Source organism: Sinohyriopsis cumingii, chromosome 18 (genome assembly GCF_028554795.1).
Source record: "Sinohyriopsis cumingii isolate HCF-2022 chromosome 18, ASM2855479v2, whole genome shotgun sequence".
Classification (NCBI taxonomy): domain Eukaryota; kingdom Metazoa; phylum Mollusca; class Bivalvia; order Unionida; family Unionidae; genus Sinohyriopsis; species Sinohyriopsis cumingii.
Genome location: NC_142978.1, coordinates 92069745 through 92088884, shown reverse-complemented (window position 1 = coordinate 92088884; position 19140 = coordinate 92069745). Strand labels below are relative to the sequence as shown.

Genomic DNA, 19140 nt, shown 5'->3' with positions numbered 1-19140 from the left:
GCATGTAATCAGTGTAGCTCAGGAGCCATTCAGCATACATGTATTTTGCAAAATTGTGGTTTGAACATTGTATTAAAGATTTACATGTGTATGATTGGGTTAAGTCTTATTTAGAAGTTGTGGTCCCAAGTGGAATTTGTCAAGATAACTGCACTGAAATTTGGTGGATTTCAACCAGATTTGTCATGTGGCTTTAAATCAATCAGACCTTGATTGAATTTAATCTCCATTGTTCAACAACATCAGTTGCAGGAGTTATGGTCATCATCCAGAGTTTTAGTTTCTGCAACTTACCTATACTAAGGGTGCTGGATTTCAGATGCATTTTTGGCATGTAAGTTTATATGGATGAGACTTTGAATCAGTTTGGGATTTATAGCATTTACATTGTCATTTTTACTCATTAACCCCCTGCAGATGTGTTTTTGTTTTTTGCCTGAAATGTGAATAGGAAACACATTTTGGGGGCTATTTCTGATTACATCCTAATATAACGTCTTCCCATTAACATAATGCCTAGTTGTGCTAGAAACAGCATTTTTCGTTGGCTATTTTGCTCGCACATGAGCAGAATGGTAAAAGTTGGACTTTTTATATAAAAATTTGCCTAACGGACCCATCATTTTTGTATTGAGACCACTCTTTATTCCAAATGCCCATCTTATCCTACTTTTTGCAAAGGTTCGCCTTTCGGTGTGCAGTTCAGACCGGTCTGCCTTAGTTCTGAAGCCAAAAATTCTAAAATCCGGACAAAAAATCAGATTCCGACTATGGGTGATTTTTGGGCGGAAAAAAATCTGGTCCACAAAATTAGGTTTTTCCCTCTGTATTTTGTAATGCAACCAAAACATGCAGATTATTTGGTATTATTGTAGAGCTACATCTGTCTACCTTTCTATAATACCACCCACTTTAGTGTACCTTATATGACCTTGACACTACAGAGTTAGGCAGTAGGCTACTACCTCTTGACACGTAAATGTGACGCCAGGGGTTAATGAGTTAAAGAGTTGTGGCCCTCATATTAAAACGCTGTGGTCCTTGAATGCCTGTCTTCTCCAAGTTTGATTTTCTATTAAAAGTTCTTCTGTTTAAAACCCAACCAGGTGCTGTACCTTTCCTGATGCACATATTGCTGTAAGCTCAAGTTAACAACATAATCCATTTTGAAATACAAGACAGACAGATTTTGATTGTACTATGAAAAAAGCATATGCTTCTTTATCGTTGCCTTTATAATTTGTTTTTAACTAAGACATTCGCTTATTGCCATGTTCTACCATTAATTCCCCACTCAACTGATTTCTACTCTCATTATATGGGCTTGTTCACTTAAAATTCAAAATGGCCACTAAAATTTTAAAGTAGCTCACCCAGAAACTGCTGAAGATTTGTAGGTACTTAGAGTGCCAGCTGAAAATTGTACATTTTGTCATTTAAAAATATTGTGGTTTGCTCAGTTGTCTGCAGACATTTGTCTTGAAATTACTGATGCCTGCTAATGTCCTGTGTATTGGCATTGAAATTACTGATGCCTGCTAGTGTCCTGTTTATTTGCATTGAAATTACTGATGTCTGCTAGTCTCCTGTGTGTTTGCCTTCAAATTACTGATGCCTGCTAGTGTCCTGTGTGTTTGCATTCAAATTACTGACACTTACTAGTGTCATGTGTATTTGCATTGAAATTGCTAGTGTCCTTTGTATTTGCATTGAAATTACTGATGCCTGCTAGTGTCCTTTGTATTTGCATTGAAATTTATCTGATGCCTGCTAGTGTCTTGTATTTTTTTTATTATTTCCAGGACAGAAATTACCCTCATCCGTATAATATAAATTTCATGCCCCCTTCCCCGTTAAATCGAAAGTTGAGAATGTTTTGGAAACTTTAAAACTAGCAATTGTTTGTATTTATATTTGCACGGTTTGTAATAGGTACATTAACTCAGGTTTTGCTGCTTGGAATTTAAAAATGTCTCATCTCTGGATCATGGAAGCTCTGACCTGTGTGTTTTATGATGCCTGTTGGTCTGGGCCTGAGCAACAGTCTTAATTATCCTTGATTTTCCTTGTCTGTGGCATAATTTACTACTGAGTGTAAATTTCTATGTACCAGTGATTGACATTTACTAGACTATTGTTTTTACACCTTTTCTGTCAGTAATGTTGTACATATCTAAAATCTTTATGCAATCAGGTCACTGCCATCATGCTTAGGTGTGAATAGCTGAATTAAGGTTAGATTTATTTGAGATTGTTTTTGACGTTTATGATGGTTGGAAGAAGAGGGAATCAATTAAGACTTGATCGGATTACATTTTCATTAGATATCAGTGGTTGTTTGATTGCTCATCAAATTCCAATAAATTCGACAAAACTGGAAAATATGGTGGCTGGTTAAGTCAGTTGTCAAAGGTTAGTGGAGAATCTTTTATTATTTTATTGGCAACTCATCTGTTTTAGTTTATGTAACTTCAAAAAAATTATTTGTTTTAATTAATGTATCTTTCAGTAAGAATTTTACTGGACGTTACACTCAATAATTTATTTTGTGCTTTGGATTACTTGAGGTTAAATAATGAAATGGAATAATTTTGTTATACATGTATTAGATGTATTTTTGGACTGTTAAATTTGAGTGACTTGAAGATGTTTTTCTTTTCTGTCTCTTTCTGAGATACATCCCTCAGACTCCAGAGAAGCAGAATGTTATTAAAAGGAGAAAGATTTATACAGAAATTAGTATTGGCCATGTCTGTCTGTTTCACTTTATTCAACATGAGACAAGAAATCAGTTTGTTCTATGAATAAGAAACAATCCCAGCTATGAGTTAATGACCATCTAAAACTAATAACTATTGAGATTTAAGATTTGACTCTTGAGATTTTCATTTTGACTCCTGAGATTCTGGCATCAAGGGTCATATGACTCTTCTGCTTTTAAACCTTCTGAAAACCCTCTATTTGGTTTTGTATGGACTCTTGAGTAGGTATTGTCAACCTAGTCATTCTTGATTTGCTTGTGACCTTTGTTTCTTTTATTTAGGGAACATCTGATTTTATGATTCATCAACTAATGCTGTGTTTATATTAGACTGGCAATGGGTGTCACTTCTTTTAGTGTGTTCAGGTGGTTGCACACCATTATATTTCATCTTAATGAAAATTGATATCACATTCCACTCCTTTTTATTTATTATAATTGTTTTCCATTTTGCTGTTTTCACTATATACATTGTCATTGATACTCCAGTTAAGTATTGCTGATGTTCATGCTTGACCACAGATAGCATCCATTCATTTGACTCTCATTCGATTATATTCAGGAAGCTTTCTCAATTGATCCTGATCCACAAAGACAAGTGTTCTAGCAAAGTTGCTAAGCGCATTGTTCAGGCTAGGAGATGGTCCATGTGCTAGGTCTGTGATGCCAAGTGGAGACCTTATCATCTATTATACACTGCAGAGACCAGTGTTCTGCTCATTATTTCTTAGATGGAATCTTTTGTGCATGTTGTGGTCTTGGATACCCTACCCCCATGAATTGGGTGGAGCTTTTTGAGATTTTTACCCATGAGACTGTTGTTCTGCTCTCCTTAGTTTCTTTGAGATGGAGGAAAGAACTTCATGCTCTGTCTAATATGTTTGTTTACAGTTCAACTGGAATTATGAGTTTGCTTTCTCTCCATTGCCAGCCAGGTTTTTACCAAAAAACCCAGCTTCCTTAAGTTGATCCTTCCTCTATAGAAATCCACAGTCTCTATCATATCTGTGCTAGGGTTGATCAGGGTTGACTCATGTGTCCTGTTTGGGCTCATGGGTTCTTTATGGTTTCTTCTAAAGGGAATAGCAAAGGTAGGAAGCATCTTTTCTTTCCATTAAAAGGCTCTGCTGATATTTCAGCATCAACTATTTCTAGATGAATTGTCTGAACGATCAAGAGAGAGCTCAGGGATCGTCCTGGGCTTCGCCAATGTCGCAAATTGCGATTTTTTTTCCTTATTGGCGACAAAAATATCCCATCTGGCGATTTTTTTGGCGACAGAATTTTTGGTTATTTAATTTGTACATACAATGATAGAATTGGACCGGATAAATTAAAAGGGAGAACGAAAGGAAGCCACAAACTTGACTAAGCAATGCATTGGAATCAATCTGTTACACAAACAATCCTTTGTTCGTATTGACAGCTCCATCTTTACAGTGCATTGTTACATCATAATCTGCTTATGCTGACATCTGGGCTAAGTACTGTATGCTGTGATACAGTCAATCATGCTACCGAACTATACCTACAACTGACCGACTTCTGAAGACGCAAATAGAACAGATACAATTAATTGAATGGCTAAATCTTCTGTTTTTTTGTTTTTTTTCCTTTACATATACCAGTACACAAGTTTTGCTGAACCTTCATAGAAAACTGATAACCTTTGAAGTACCGACTACTGTGTATAAATACAAAGCAAATGGAAAAAATCTCAATCACAATTATGTCTGTCGCCAGTGCAGCATTTTACTCATTGATCTTTTCCTTTTGCCATCAATCCGTGTTACGGCTGCTGAGACTTAAACTCCGAAACAAGAAATAGCACAAAAAAAACAACAACCAGTTTTGCATAATTAATAATAATTATTTATTTCTCAAAATACAAGAGTGAAAGAATCTCTAAATTGGGTGTGAATTTATGCTTATATACACTGTCCAATATTGCCAGGTGTTGACTCATGTAAGTTTCATTCGTGGGAATGGAGATCCTATTTTGTTTGTTGAGAAAATTTATACAGCATTCAGTGGGATTTTGGAAGCAATTCACTACAAGCTTTGTGAAGCTAGCCGGGGGGGGGGGGGCTGCTGATAGACTACTAGTGTCACCTGTCAGTGCTGTGGACTGTGAACGTGGATTCAGTGAGATGAACCTCATAAAAACTGACATCAGAAATAAACTCTGCATCTCATCTCTCGAGAATTTCATGAGAATCAGCATGTACAGATGTGAAAAATTAGACTTTGAAACTGCATTCAACAAGTGGGCAGCCCTAAAATTGCGACGGATCTTCATGTAACACTGTAACATTTTGTTAATCCTTGTTGTAATTAAAGAATTAACAAACCCATCTTTTGTAATTTTCATTGCCTGTTACATTAATAGACTAAATTAACACTTGGAAAAATGTACACTACTTGTTCTGGCGACACTTTTTGAAAATTGGCGACAAAATATTGAGGTTGGCGATTTTTTGGGCGACAGCTTTTTAAAAGCCAGGACCATCCCTGGAGCTTATCAGTCACATACTATGAGCAAGCTTTCTTTAATAAAATTAAAGTCTATGAGGTTTGAATCATTGCTACCTCATGAACAGGGGCCCCAAGTGGCCAAGTGGTCGAAAGCGCTATCCATCATGGATCACTGCCATCTCACCTCTGTCTGCATGGGTTCAAGTCTCGGGCTCGGCCAATGTGGATATGTGAGAAAGCTTGCCGGTAGCTTCTCGTAAGTCGGTGGTTCTTTCATGGGTTTTTCCTAGGTTCTTCCTCCACCATTAATACTGGCTGTCATGTATAGCCTATCTTGTGCTGAAAATGGCGTTAAACCCGACAACAACGACAACCTCATGAACCTGTCAAACTCATTATTTATTTGTGAGTATTATGAAAACCAGATTTTGGCAATTTCACTCTGCTCTCTATGTTCTTGTCCAGCTACCATTGTCCTTATTGTTGCAGACTGAAGGCGTATTTTCACTGCACTGGCAAATTAAGCGATAATGACACATATCATATTACTGATATCAAAATGTAATTGGGGCAGAGGGGTGTAAGACAGATTTTAATTTTGTAATACATGTCTGTCGCTATTGCCAGATTTGCTTCTCCCACCTCACTTTGATGTCCCACAAGTTTTTGTCTAATGCACCTGGACCAGTGATTTTGGGTAAGGTAAGCTACGCAATATTGACAATAGGTATTACATATTTACAATTATTGTACACACCCCCTCCCAAATCCATTTTAACCTGTTTAGATGTTTCTTGCTCCCAATATATTCAGCAACAGTGTGATTTGCTTATTATCAAAGCTTATATTGTGTTGTTATTTGTGAACGAAACTATCTCATTGATGACAGGTGTCTAATTAAATTTATGGATTTTTTAGGTTTCATCACAGACAGTACCGGTGCTATTTTTATATAGCACTTTAAGAAACAAATGAGGAAACCCAAGCAGGTTGTCACGTATTTGTGGGAGTAATGGACTATTCCTGTGTGGGTCAAAGAGGAACCCTGAAAATTCATTAAAAACTCATGAATATTTTATGATTTATTAGATATTAGAAGCTTTTGCCTTTCTTTTCAGGAATAATACCTATCCCACTTACTGAGGATATTCCAGTCCACAGTACACCAATCAAGGTATAAATGTAGTACTTATTAGTCCAATGTGTTCTTTTATATATACAGTGGAACCTGTCTTGAAAGACCACCCCTTCTGCCAAAACATAATGGTCTCTCATGACAGGTGGTCTCTCATAACAGGTTATAACACTATATAATCTCTAAATCTGTACATGGAGAACCTGGTCTCTCAAGACAGGCGGTCTCTCATAGCAGTGGTCTCTCAAGACATGTTTTACTGTATATATATATATATATATATATATATATATATATATATGAACATTTCTAATTATATATCCATTTTACAATTACAGAGAAGTTTTCAGGTTTGTAATCGTAGGGAGTCCTAGGGACCAAATAATCTAAGGAACTCGCCTTTACAGATCACAAAATATCATACCTCTGTCCATGTGAGTTCGTTTCTTGGCTCAGCCAATAAGGGTATATGAGAAAGCTTGTCAGTAGCTTCCTGTGGGTTGATGGTTCTTCCCAGGGTCTTTTGGGGTTCTTTTTTGATGAAGTGTACTGACTGCCATGTATCATGTGCTGAAAAATGGTGTTAAATCCCACAAAGTGCAAAACGTATAAAACTATGATGATAACTTTATTGTATATTTAATTAGATGGCGAGTTAGCCATTTCAGTGGATGCTTGCAGCAGCTTAGAGCAACATTATAGCCGTCCTCTATTACAGTATCATGATCTAGTTATCATGGGTTTTAATAAATAAATACAAAATTTAAATATAAAAAAAGACTTTAGTGGGATGCAACAAAATATGTGATGTCAAGTTGTGTAAATATTTGTTGTGGTTTTGTTTATTCTATGCCTCTGTAATTCTTATTCAGTGAAAAATGGGATTTAAAATCTCATTGTGTGGTATGTTTAGAAAATATTTACTCATTCTTGATCATTTGCATATCCTTCAAGAAGTGTGCAGGTGACCATTGTTGATGTTGATTAAGGCCCCAGTATTAGTGTGGTATCCAATCCTTAACTAGCTATTTTTTGTTGGATGTTCTATAGGTGGGGGATAGTCCTGTACAAAATGATGGTTTTTATCCTGAATTAAAAGAAAAGTCTGTCTGCATTATGTTTATATGCATATTCTCTGTTTTATTCATTGAAGAGTATGATTTGTAAAAATTAAGCTTATTGTGAATGCCTTTGAATTGTCACCATTTTCTTGGGAGATGCAAATTTTGAAAAGCAGTAAGTTTAAACTTCATAACTTATTGTACATTATACACTGAGTTAGTTGCTGATAGTCACTGTATAGTTAGTTACACAAACACAGGGACATGTGTTACAGTTCGACTTTTGTGGCAGTTACAAAACATAATCAACATGGGCCAACTTTGACTAAATCAGGAAAGGGTTCATTAGCCTACTAGTTTTGCTGACACAGGACTGGACTCATTCACAGTTAGGAATGGTTTCATTTGGAGGTCAAGAAAAGGTTTCATTATACAGTAGGCAGTTCTTTCATATATGTGTCCTTCGTAATTAATCAGTAATTAATATAATGAATGTACAAATTAAAGACTTTTGTTGTCGTTCCTTATAAATCTTTTGCCTAACAGTAACAGTGGTAATATCTGTCCATCATACAATCTTCACATTTAGGTTTTATGGTTGCTATAGTCTTTTGTGTTCATGAAAACATTGCTTGTTTGAGGGGTACGGGTTGGCTGGGTGACTCAGGGCTCAAACTAGCAGGTTTAGAAGCTTCAGAATTTCATTTTTTACCTAATAATTCCATCATTTATATGCATATGAGTGATTTTTATTTTGCTTGCTGCTTTGAAGACAACCCCAGTAGAAAATGGCTTTTGAGTTACACTCGTTTACTTTCTACCAATTTTGATTTGATCCTAGGACTGGGATCCCAGATATACTCGGATACTGGATTCTGTGAATGAGTACCTAAAGTGTCCCCTAGTATGCAACATGTTCTCAGCCAATGTCCTCAACAGAGACTCTGGTATCAGCTAATTTGCTTATTAGCTATTTTGATGAATTAAGCTCTTAAAATTCATAAGGGTCGTTTTGAATCCTAACGATAATAAACATATAAACCAGCATAATTATACAGTGAATAAATAGGTCACACACACACACTAAATCTTGCTATTGTTTTAACAACAGGGAACCAAAGTTCCTCTTCCATCTACGAAGTCGTTTACCAGAACAAGTCAACACAGTAATGCAAATCAGTCACATTCTTCGTCCGATAGAACCATGTCTCAAACTGATAAAAGGTCTCCACGAAGTCAATTTTCTTCAAAGCTGGGATCATCCCAGCTGGTACCAAAAGAAGCACAGAGAACACCCGATAAATGCTTAACTCTGCAAGGGGAACAAAAGGCTCAGAAAAAGCCTCGTGACATTACTAGGTCTGGGGAACAACGGGCCACATCATCAGCTCATTATTCAAGACCATTATCAAGCAGAGGGAAAGAGTCACCAGTCTCATCTCGGTCACTTGCTGTTCGACTGGGGACAGCAGAGTTATTACAAAATAGAGCTTCAGCATTCACTCCACCGAGAGGAAAAGCAAATGAAAACGGAAGGAATCTAAATCAGCAATTGATGGGACAAGGAAGTCCATTGCAGCGGGAGGTCATTACCTGTGATAGCAGGCAGACGACAGGGTCAGGTGGACAACCAAATAACTATTCTTACACAAATGTTTCGCCCTCATCTGTGGAGAATGTTTCCAGACGCAGAAGTTCGTCCCCTTGTGTTGATGAACAAAGATTATTTTCTTCACTTAGACAAGTAAGTACTGTAATTCACAATTCATGATGTTCATTTTGCAGGCTGATTATTCGTCAGATTTTGCTAAGGTGGCGCTATACAGTTTCGCATTTTGCATAGGGTTAGGATTTTAAAGAAAAAGAATATCACTGGCTTTCCTCACTGGTTATACTGGCTATTTAAAAAAGACCTTGTATATCTTAGGTATAATGCAAAGAACCTTTAATTCCCTTTATTTTGGTGTATGATTGATGGGTGTACTATGGGTTATAGAGTATACAGCTTGGCCTTACTTCAAATGTGCACCTTTCAAAAAAGTGCTAGCTCTACTTGGTCATTTTCACTTCCTGAACTTCAGAGGTAAATTGTGTAAAAAAAGAGCCGATAACTTTTTTTACATTTTATGTATTTGGTAATTCATTCATTGCACTTTCAGAAGCTGGTATTGTCTAGTCTGGCAAAATTCATTTTCCCTATTTTAATAGCTGCTATGTATAGTGTACTTTAGACTAATTCAGACTGATTTTTAAACACAAGGGAGCAGTCATTTTAGTTAGCAGCGTGCTTAAATCATGTAAAATTTCTAAAAGTACAACATCCAAAAGAAATATCATCCACATTACATTAATGTAGCATAGAGGTATGCAAACATTCTCTCCACTGTGCATGTTTTAAGTGCGAACTACTTCACCTTACATACGTCACTCTCTCAAAAGTACATATTATCTGGTGAGCGCCACCTAAGATGCAAGAAAAGTTGATGTGACACTGATAAATGATTTGATATCAGTGCAGGCCAAATAGGACCTATCCTTGAACTTCAATTTTAGGGGCAAAATTTCTCCTTGATTTTGAGATAAAAGGAGGGGACATAATTTATCTGTGTGGTTGATTTAACAAAGGTAAACAAAAGTAGAACTTACAAATATGAATTTTAGTGCGTTTTGGTTGACTTATTGGCTTAAGTTTTAGAAAATGGAATGAATGCTGCAATTCACCATTTAATTTTAATTAATTTCTGCTCCAAATCCACTGTGATTGAACCTATCATTCTAAGCGAGTGATAGCATGTCCCCACATCCTAGAAATCTGTGTTGCACAAAACATTTTGATGGGATTAAAAAGGATTTAGAAAAAGAACAAGAAAATATTTTTAGGCTATGTTGCACTAACCACTTTTCTGTAGATGCTTACATTATTGTGATCAGTTTTATCAAGTAATTCATAAAAACATTGACATTTCTAATATCTGGTTTATCCAGAAGGAGCTGTGTTTTTCATTCATCTTCACCTATTAATGTACCAGCTTTCATTTAATATTTCTCTCTTTGATTTATTTTTCTTTTCAAACTAATAATTATTTTGTTAAATGATAAATTACATATTTCAACAATTTCAAATATTTATTAGCTAGAAGATTAATTGTGATAATCATAAAAGAATGAAGTGGTCTGTACAGTAGTGTTAGCTACTGTGTCACTCCATGAAGCAATGCCAACTGCAAAACATGGGTCTGCATTCAACAGGACATGACTCTGTGTGTGTGTGTGTGTGTGTGTGTGGTCAGCAGAATAACTGGCCAGAACTGAAGCATTTACAGTTTGGGATACTGCTGTTGTATGCCGTATGTCATTAGCTTAAACAACCTAACACAAATAGATGATAAGAAATTTCCTTAATTGCAGACCCTTACACGAATAGGTTATAGGACATAACCTTACTTGCAGAAATGTTGACTTATGTAAACAAAATATATACAATAAAATCCATGCAGAGATCTACACTTTAAGTTTGTAAAACACACACATACACACACAGAGGAGAGAGAGTACAATTTTCCTTTTTCTTTGCATAATTTACATATTTTTTGTTCCACATAGATTACAACTTTATAATTTATAACAGTGACTTGGCTTACAATATTAAATTTGTATACTGTCTTCGTCTTAATGTATTTCCATTAGAAAACTGACTTTAGAAAGGAAGAGAAAAAAGATGTCATTTTTCACCGAAGTTGCTTGTTCTCATTCACGGTATCCACAAGCTCAAAGTATAGCATTGTCATACAGGTTGGGTGCCATGCCTCTTAATGCTGGCTGAAACACTGTGTACTGTTAAACCCTCAGCTGGGATATCTTTGTCTCTATGTTAACGCCATCATGTATTCAATTAATTACAAGTCTTTTGCGAGGTGTGATAATTTTTCAAATCAGATAGTAGCTCGTGAAAAAAAAATCTGGTAACACAGTTTATTAGTTTATTATGCAACTTTTAGTTTCTCTTTTCCAGCGTCACGAACTCTGTTTTGGCTCACCTTTTGTTTCAGTTTTTAAATAGTGAAACATAAGTATCGCCTTACAATCACATGACAGTGTTAACTGTAAGATAATGAGACACAAATATTTCCTTCCAGTTATGTGACATAGTTAACTGTAAGATAATGAGACAAAAATATTTCCTTCCAGTTATGTGACAGTGTTAACTGTAAGATAATGAGACACAAATATTTTCTTCCAGTTATGTGACAGTGTTAACTTTAAGATATTTAGAAATTAATATCATGGATAAATGGATAGGTAGATAAGGGTTTTGGAAGTGGTTGGATGTTCTGACAGATGTCTGGTGGGTACAAGACCATATTTAAACTAGAAAATGTATCAGCTAAGAAAACAACAAAACTGTTAACTTAAATTTTATCCATGTTATCATAACAGTTTTCTTTATCAGTGAACGTTCCACTTAAAATTCAATTGTTCATGCAGATTTAAGTGTCAAATCCAGTAAGAAAACATTGAAATATTGCAATAAAAAGGAATTTAGTCTTAGCTTTTTAATGGGGAGTGTTGTGTCCACTTACATGTCTGTTTCCATTTCCATGTCATCCATATTTCACCTTAAATACTGTCCATGTTAGGTTAGGACTTGAAAGTTATCGATTCCCATATGCATACAACTATTGTGATTAAAATATAACTGATAAGTTAGTACAAATGTTTATTTACTATATGTCAAATCTTGCTTTATTATCATGTCTGCATGAAAAATGTGAGATTGACAGTGCCATTGACTACAAGATGGAATGACAGACTTAGTATATCATTTGAAATAAAGGATTGACAGATGAAGGAATTGTCAGGAATGCCATGGACTACAAGATGGAAATGACTGACGTAGTATATCATTTGAAATGAAGGATTGACAGATGAAGGAATTGACAGGATTGCCATTGACTACAAGATGGAATGACAGACTTAGTATATCATTTGAAAAAAGGATTGACAGATGAAGGAATTGGCAGGAATGCCATTGACTACAAGATGGAAATGACTGACGTATATCATTTGAAATAAAGGATTGACAGATGAAGGAATTGGCAGGAATGCCATTGACTACAAGATGGAAATGACTGATGTAGTATTATATTTGAAATAAAAGATTGACAGATAAAGGAGTTGGCAGGAATGCCATTGACTACAAGATGGAAATGACTGACGTAGTATATTATTTGAAATAAAGGATTAACAGATGAAGGAGTTGGCAGGAGTGCCATTGACTACAAGATGGAATGACAGACTTAGTATATTATTTGAAATAAAGGATTGACAGATGAAGGAGTTGGCAGGAGTGCCATTGACTACAAGATGGAATGACAGACTTAGTATATCATTTGAAATAAAGGATTGACAGATGAAGGAGTTGACAGGAGTGCCATTGACTACAAGATGGAATGACAGACTTAGTATATCATTTGAAATAAAGGATTGACAGATGAAGGAGTTAGCAGGAGTGCCATTGACTACAAGATGGAATGACAGACTTAGTATATCATTTGAAATAAAGGATTGACAGATGAAGGAATTGGCAGGAATGTCATTGACTACAAGATGGAAATGATTGATGTATTATATCATTTGAAATAAAGGATTGACAGATGAAGGAATTGGCAGGAGTGCCATTGACTACAAGATGGAAATGACTGACTTATTATATTATTTGAAATAAAGGATTGACAGCTGAAGGAATTGGCAGGCAATTACGTATTTAAAGAATGCATTACACATAAACATGAAATAAAGGTAGTTATATGTAGAGAATGGATATTGCATAATATAAAACTTTCAGATCATGAGGCATTAGGAACTGAACATGACTACTCTCTCTTTTAATTTTGTTGTCTTGCCTAAATTGATTTCAAGTTTATCCTGGGCATTGATTAACTTAACTTGTAAAGCTCTGTGTACCTGTAAGTATCACTTTCCAATCATATGACAGTGTTGACTTCAAGAGAATGAGACACAAGTATCCTCTTCCAGTCATGTGACAGTGTTAACTTAGTAGACAGAAATATTACCTTTCAGTCATTTGACAGTGTTGACTTTGGAATGTGAGACAAGTATTACCTTCCAGTCATGACAGTGTTAACTTCAAGAGAATGAGACACATGTACCCTCTTCCAGTCTTTTGACAGTGTTGACTTTGGAATGTGAGACAGAAGTATTACCTTCCAGTCATTTGATAGTGTTGACTTTGCATAGTAAGACAGAACTATTACCCTCCAGTCATGTGACAGTGTTGACTTTGGACAGTGAGATAGAAATATTACCTTCCAGTTATGTGACAGTGTTGTCTTGAAGAATCTTCTTCAGATATGTTACCCAATCAAATATGTTGGTAGTAAATCCACTGCCTCATAAATGCAGCCCTCCCAAGCTAAAAATGACATTCACCATATCTTCTGATATTTTAAGTCCATAAAAATTGTCTGCTCACACATCGGAAGTTGAGACAAGAGTAATCTCTCCTTGGATAGAGGGATTGGTGCCAGATACCATCCATTTTGTTTCCTTTTATCAATTTTCAGTAATTTTCTGAGTTTCTTACCTCATGGTAGTATACTCAAGCTATTATTTGACAAAATCTCATTCTTCCTTCATTGCTTAATGTCTTTGTACTCTACAGACTGCATGTAGGTTATTTAAAGTAAATGATCATTTATTCCAAGTAATACAGATATTATGTCTCTCCCATCCACCCAACAGGTGGTAGACATATAGCTTTTATCTGAACTATCTGTTTGGCCAGCCATCACATTTACTTACAAGCAAGAGATTAATACAAATTATCGAGACAAAACAACCAGATTTAATTTTCAATTTTCTATATTTCAGAATTTTGTGGACCTATTTTATACTTTTTGGTGTAAGATTTCATTCTCCTGGACTGTGCACTTTTTGAGAAATATCAAACCTGTCATATTTTTGGCAAACCTGAAGCTTTCACTATGGTGCCAATTAGGTTGTCCATACAGTTTTGATCTTATAAGGGAAAGATAAACAAATACAGACATTAAATCAGGGACTTTCTCAACCCCATTCCATCACTGGCTATGTGGATCATTTCCTGGATAGCTAGTAGCAGACTTTTGGACCAGACATCAACCCGCTCTTGGACCATAGCCCAGGACTACGTCTCCTCCAGATACAGTACAATCTCAACATATTGCCTTCTTTTTTGTGGGAGTGAATATGGTGAACTGCTTTTCCAGTATACCTAGTCCCATACCCTTGGCACAGACACTCTTTGCAATCAGGTCATGTTAGTTTCACCTCCATTTCTGTTGTGGATATCAAACATAACAAACACTGGATTCAGTGAACCATTCTTCTACTCTTTCCAGTACTGGGGCTGTCACCAATACCAACTACATCATGATCCAATATTGGTTGCAACAACTCCCATTTCCTGGAAATATGATACCTTTCTTGTATGTCCAAGTATAAACATATTCTCAGCCTTATTCAAAATCCATAATATTCTTCTTAAGCTTAGTCAGTCTCATCTTGAGACGCTTCTTTGTTATGCCACTCTTACTAAATAAAAAACTCATGCTCCCAAGCACCTTCTTCCTTGATCCAGTAATGTCCAGAGAAAACTCAGCCTTCCATGCATCAGTGAAAGAAGTCTTCAACCTAAGCCTCAGGTTCTGTCCTGCTTTTTCAGTGCTGTCATACATAATTCATGCATCACTTGATCTCTTAACCAAGAAAAACCAGCTTTCTTCCAAGCAGCTTCCCTGTCTGATTGATTCACTGTCATGCTACAGTGCTTTAAAAGGCACCTCTAGGATCCAAGCATCAACATGCCTTTCTTTTTGCCTTGATGACTCCCATGAAACTTCTACAAAACATTCATGCCAGTCAAGGATATCATTGTTCTGGCAATATTGAAACTTATCTTTGTGTGTATGGCCAAAAGGCCATCCTGGACACTGCAACAACTGGTTCTCAGTATTGTAGTTCTATTGGCTGAAACAGGTCTCTGTAGCTTTGTCTCTTTGGCAACATGGGCACAGCCGAGACTCCTATATAGAGAACACCATTGACAGACGATGCTGTTTCACATATGGTTTCTGCACAGCAGGGTTGCTCAGCTCTCTTCACTACCACATCTGCATCCATTAACCTCCAGCTCCTAGAAAAAAAGTTAAATTTTATCCATGTTGATAGTGATGGAGAAATCATCACAAAGTAAGCTGCATAATACAACTGCTATCTTTCAAACTTCTATTCCTTGGTGACATAAATGAGATCAGGAAACAGGCTGTCAAAGATGCCAGTTCTTACTTATCCAGTGACCCAGATCACAACCCTAAATTTTGAGGGTCAGTCGGCTGGACTGCTCTTCAACATGCCTAATGAGGAAAAACTCCTTAGTGAGGACCCCGTTTATGAGAACCACCAATGAAAAAAACATGCAGAGATAAGAATGAATTTTGATCCAGCTTCTGTTTCTATTATTTATCCCAGAAAAAAAGACACAATGTGCATGATGACCTTTTCTGACATCCTTTTGAGGAGAAGACTTTTAATTCTTTATCGTGGAATGGGAGAGACCTTAATGATAATTGGGTCTTGCAAATCATCTCCAGATTACATTCAGTGACCCCTTTCCATTGCCAAGAGCTCAGAGTTGTCCTGAGAAACCTGTAGAGAGCTGACATTCTACAGCAAGAAATACACTCTCTCCTTAAAAAGAGGGTTGTAGAAATTGTTCACATCACAAAGTCAGCGTGATTTCACTCTTACTAGTTTTCATGACCAGTTGCAAGCTGCAACCATCAGAGATCTCAGCCAGCACATTCAAGTACCAAACCACTTGCTCTTTCTCAGTCTTTTGGTTGTCAAGATAATCATGAACAGGCATGTCACACTTTAGAACAACTTTTGCATCCTTGGCATTGAACCATCTTAACAGATTCTACAAAAGCACTGTGCAAGCAGATTTTCAACAAGATATGAAATCCTTTGCTTTACATTTGCTTTGCATTATATACCTTGTAAACAGAGACAAATCTTGCACAATTCCATCTCCACATTTCTTTATCTAGACATGGAGTTGCAAATCATCTCAGAGCGTCTATCAACTACTCCGAGAATAAATTTCATCCCAATAAATTTACATAAAGTTTATGAGGCAGATAAAGAATATGAGGCAGTGGATTGCTTTGCTTTCACTTGGATTATGGCAGCTACCTTGCTGTAGGATCATTTGCTGGAAATCATGATCTACACAGATGCCAGCATGATGACCTGGAGTGCCCACCTCCTGTTCTTCTTTCAAGAAGTGCGTGAAGTTTGTCTCTTTCAGGAACTCTCATTGCACATTATTTTCCTAGAGTTGAAGGCTGTAGGAAATGTCTTTTTATTGTGCCAGGAGGTATTCAGAAAGGATGTTTTCATTTTGTCTGACAAATCAACTGTCAGTAGTTACATTAGGAGGCAAAATAAACAAGTTCCTCAAATGTCTGCCTTGTGGTTTGGGATTTGTTAAATTGTGTCATGATCAGCAGCCATACTTTAAGTCTGCCATATTCTAGGAAGTCTCATTGACCTAACAGACTTAATATCTTGACACCTATCAGACTTAAGTTGAAACTGTACCTGTTGTAGACAACCGCTCATGGATCTGTCTATGAACGCTTAAAAGGGGAATGCATAGTTTTTCTGATTGGTTTGAATGGAGACATAAAGCCTCATTATCACAAAGGCTAACTTCTTTCAGTATCTCTTTCGGTCACAGTCATGTCTAATTTCAAGAATATTTCATTGTAGTTGAAGGGAGGATATAGGCAAGAAGAAAGACTTCTTCAACCTTTTAGCAAATTTCAGTTAGTCTGCAGTTTAATTCTTTTGAGATTGTGCACATTCACTCCATTAATAAAAGACAATTGACAGGCTTTATTACAGCTGCTTTAATCCATGGGAGACCATTCTTGTCAAGATTTCCAACTTTTGCAGCAGTTGGCTTTTAGAACTTTTGCTGCAAGAAAAGTCAAAATATATGATGAATGTCTTTATCTCACCAGACTCAAAGCCAAGTGAGTTTATAATATAGACCTGCATATGTCGATCATCCGTCCATCCACCCATCAGTATTTGTTTGTGAACACTCTAGAGGCTTCATTTCCTACCAGATTTTGATCCGATTTGCAAATTTTGTATCATTAAAACCTTGGATGAGTTAGTTATGAGTGACAGCCATGCATAATAATGAGATGATCTTTAATTTGATTGAATAAATATGTGAACGCTGTAAAGGTCATATTTCTAATCAAAATTATCAGATTTTGTATATCAACATATGATAATTGCAATGCCAGTAGTGGGTAAAGGTAAGTAACATTTCCATTGGTCAGAATGTTGCCACGTGATCAAAATGAATTGCGTTTATTTCTGTATGAACTGTAAGGAGAACTACTTTTCGAAGAATACCCACTTCTATAAATTGTCATGAGTACAGCATAAGATAAACACTGCCATTGAAGGCAGAAACAAAGTAAGCATTAAAGGAAAAAAACATTCTTACAATTTAAATAAAAAAGAATTGAATAAATTTGGCTTCCATTGGTTGAAGGACTGGTATTATGATGACCTTATTACAATCAAGCATGACAATCCCAAGTGCTATAAATAGCTACATAACAGAAAACCCCAAACAGGTATTACTACGCTCAATTAATATTTCTGTCTTTTAATGATGCAAACAAAATAACATAACAAATAATTGAAATTTCAATTATAACAGTTTAACTTTTTTTTCAGAGTTTATCGTGGTATAAACTGTCAGTTGCCGATTCACACAGCTTACATAATGCCCTTCGGGTATTATTTGCTGTGTGAGTTGGCAACTGACAGTTTATACCATGATAAACTCAGAAAAAACAACATTAAACTCTTAATTCAACATTTCTTGTGTGCTTCATTATGAGTGACATTCATGTATATTAATGAGGTGATCTTTCATCAGATTTGCTGAGACTTTAAAAACTCTAGAAGTCATCAACATTCCCTCTAAGCTGCACGTGCATGTGGTTATGCAGCTGCTCAGATATCTCCATGCATTGCAATCAGTGAAGATCTAAAAACTTTGCTCAAGTCACTGTAATTCTTGCACAATGCAGCGTGCACATCTATCATTCACATAAAGGGAATGTTGGAAGTCATTATTTTTTATTAGATTGGTAATTATCATGAATACCTTAGATGAGTTCAGTTATGGCTAAAATCCAAACATAATAAGAGTGTGGTATACCATGTAACATTTATGTGCTCTAAGGCCAAAAAAAATATGGGCATTTCCTATTACACTGGTTTTAAAATGATATATATCTTGATGATTAGTATATATAATGTACTAATATATAATGTACTAAGCAAATCAAATACTGGGCAAACTGGCTCAGTTAGATACACAAATCAATTTTGGGAAAATTTATAAAAATTATGTTGAATTTTTTACTGGGTGGGCAGGATGCTAGGGTAGGCAATGAAAAATAGGGATGTATGGCTGACCGGAAATCTATATATTTTTTTTGTTTGGCCTAAGCTTTCTTCCCCTTTATAGTTTTAGTGTGTGGTGGACCACTTGTTTACATTGGAATGATTTGATTGGCATTGTATAGGATGTACTTTTAATGTATAATGAA

General features: G+C 36.0%; 1 protein-coding gene across 3 annotated transcripts in view; it reads left to right on the top strand.

Moving 5' to 3' along the window:
- The window catches only part of LOC149777448 (uncharacterized), a 70342-nt gene that overhangs the window by 6394 nt on the left and 44808 nt on the right, over window positions 1-19140 (top strand). For all 3 annotated transcript variants that reach the window (XM_089942080.1, XM_089942081.1, XM_089942079.1), the window contains exons 3-4: window positions 6355-6410; window positions 8544-9176. In XM_089942080.1, coding sequence (XP_089798206.1) covers window positions 6355-6410; window positions 8544-9176 — 689 coding nt within the window. The remainder of the gene's footprint in view (window positions 1-6354; window positions 6411-8543; window positions 9177-19140) is intronic.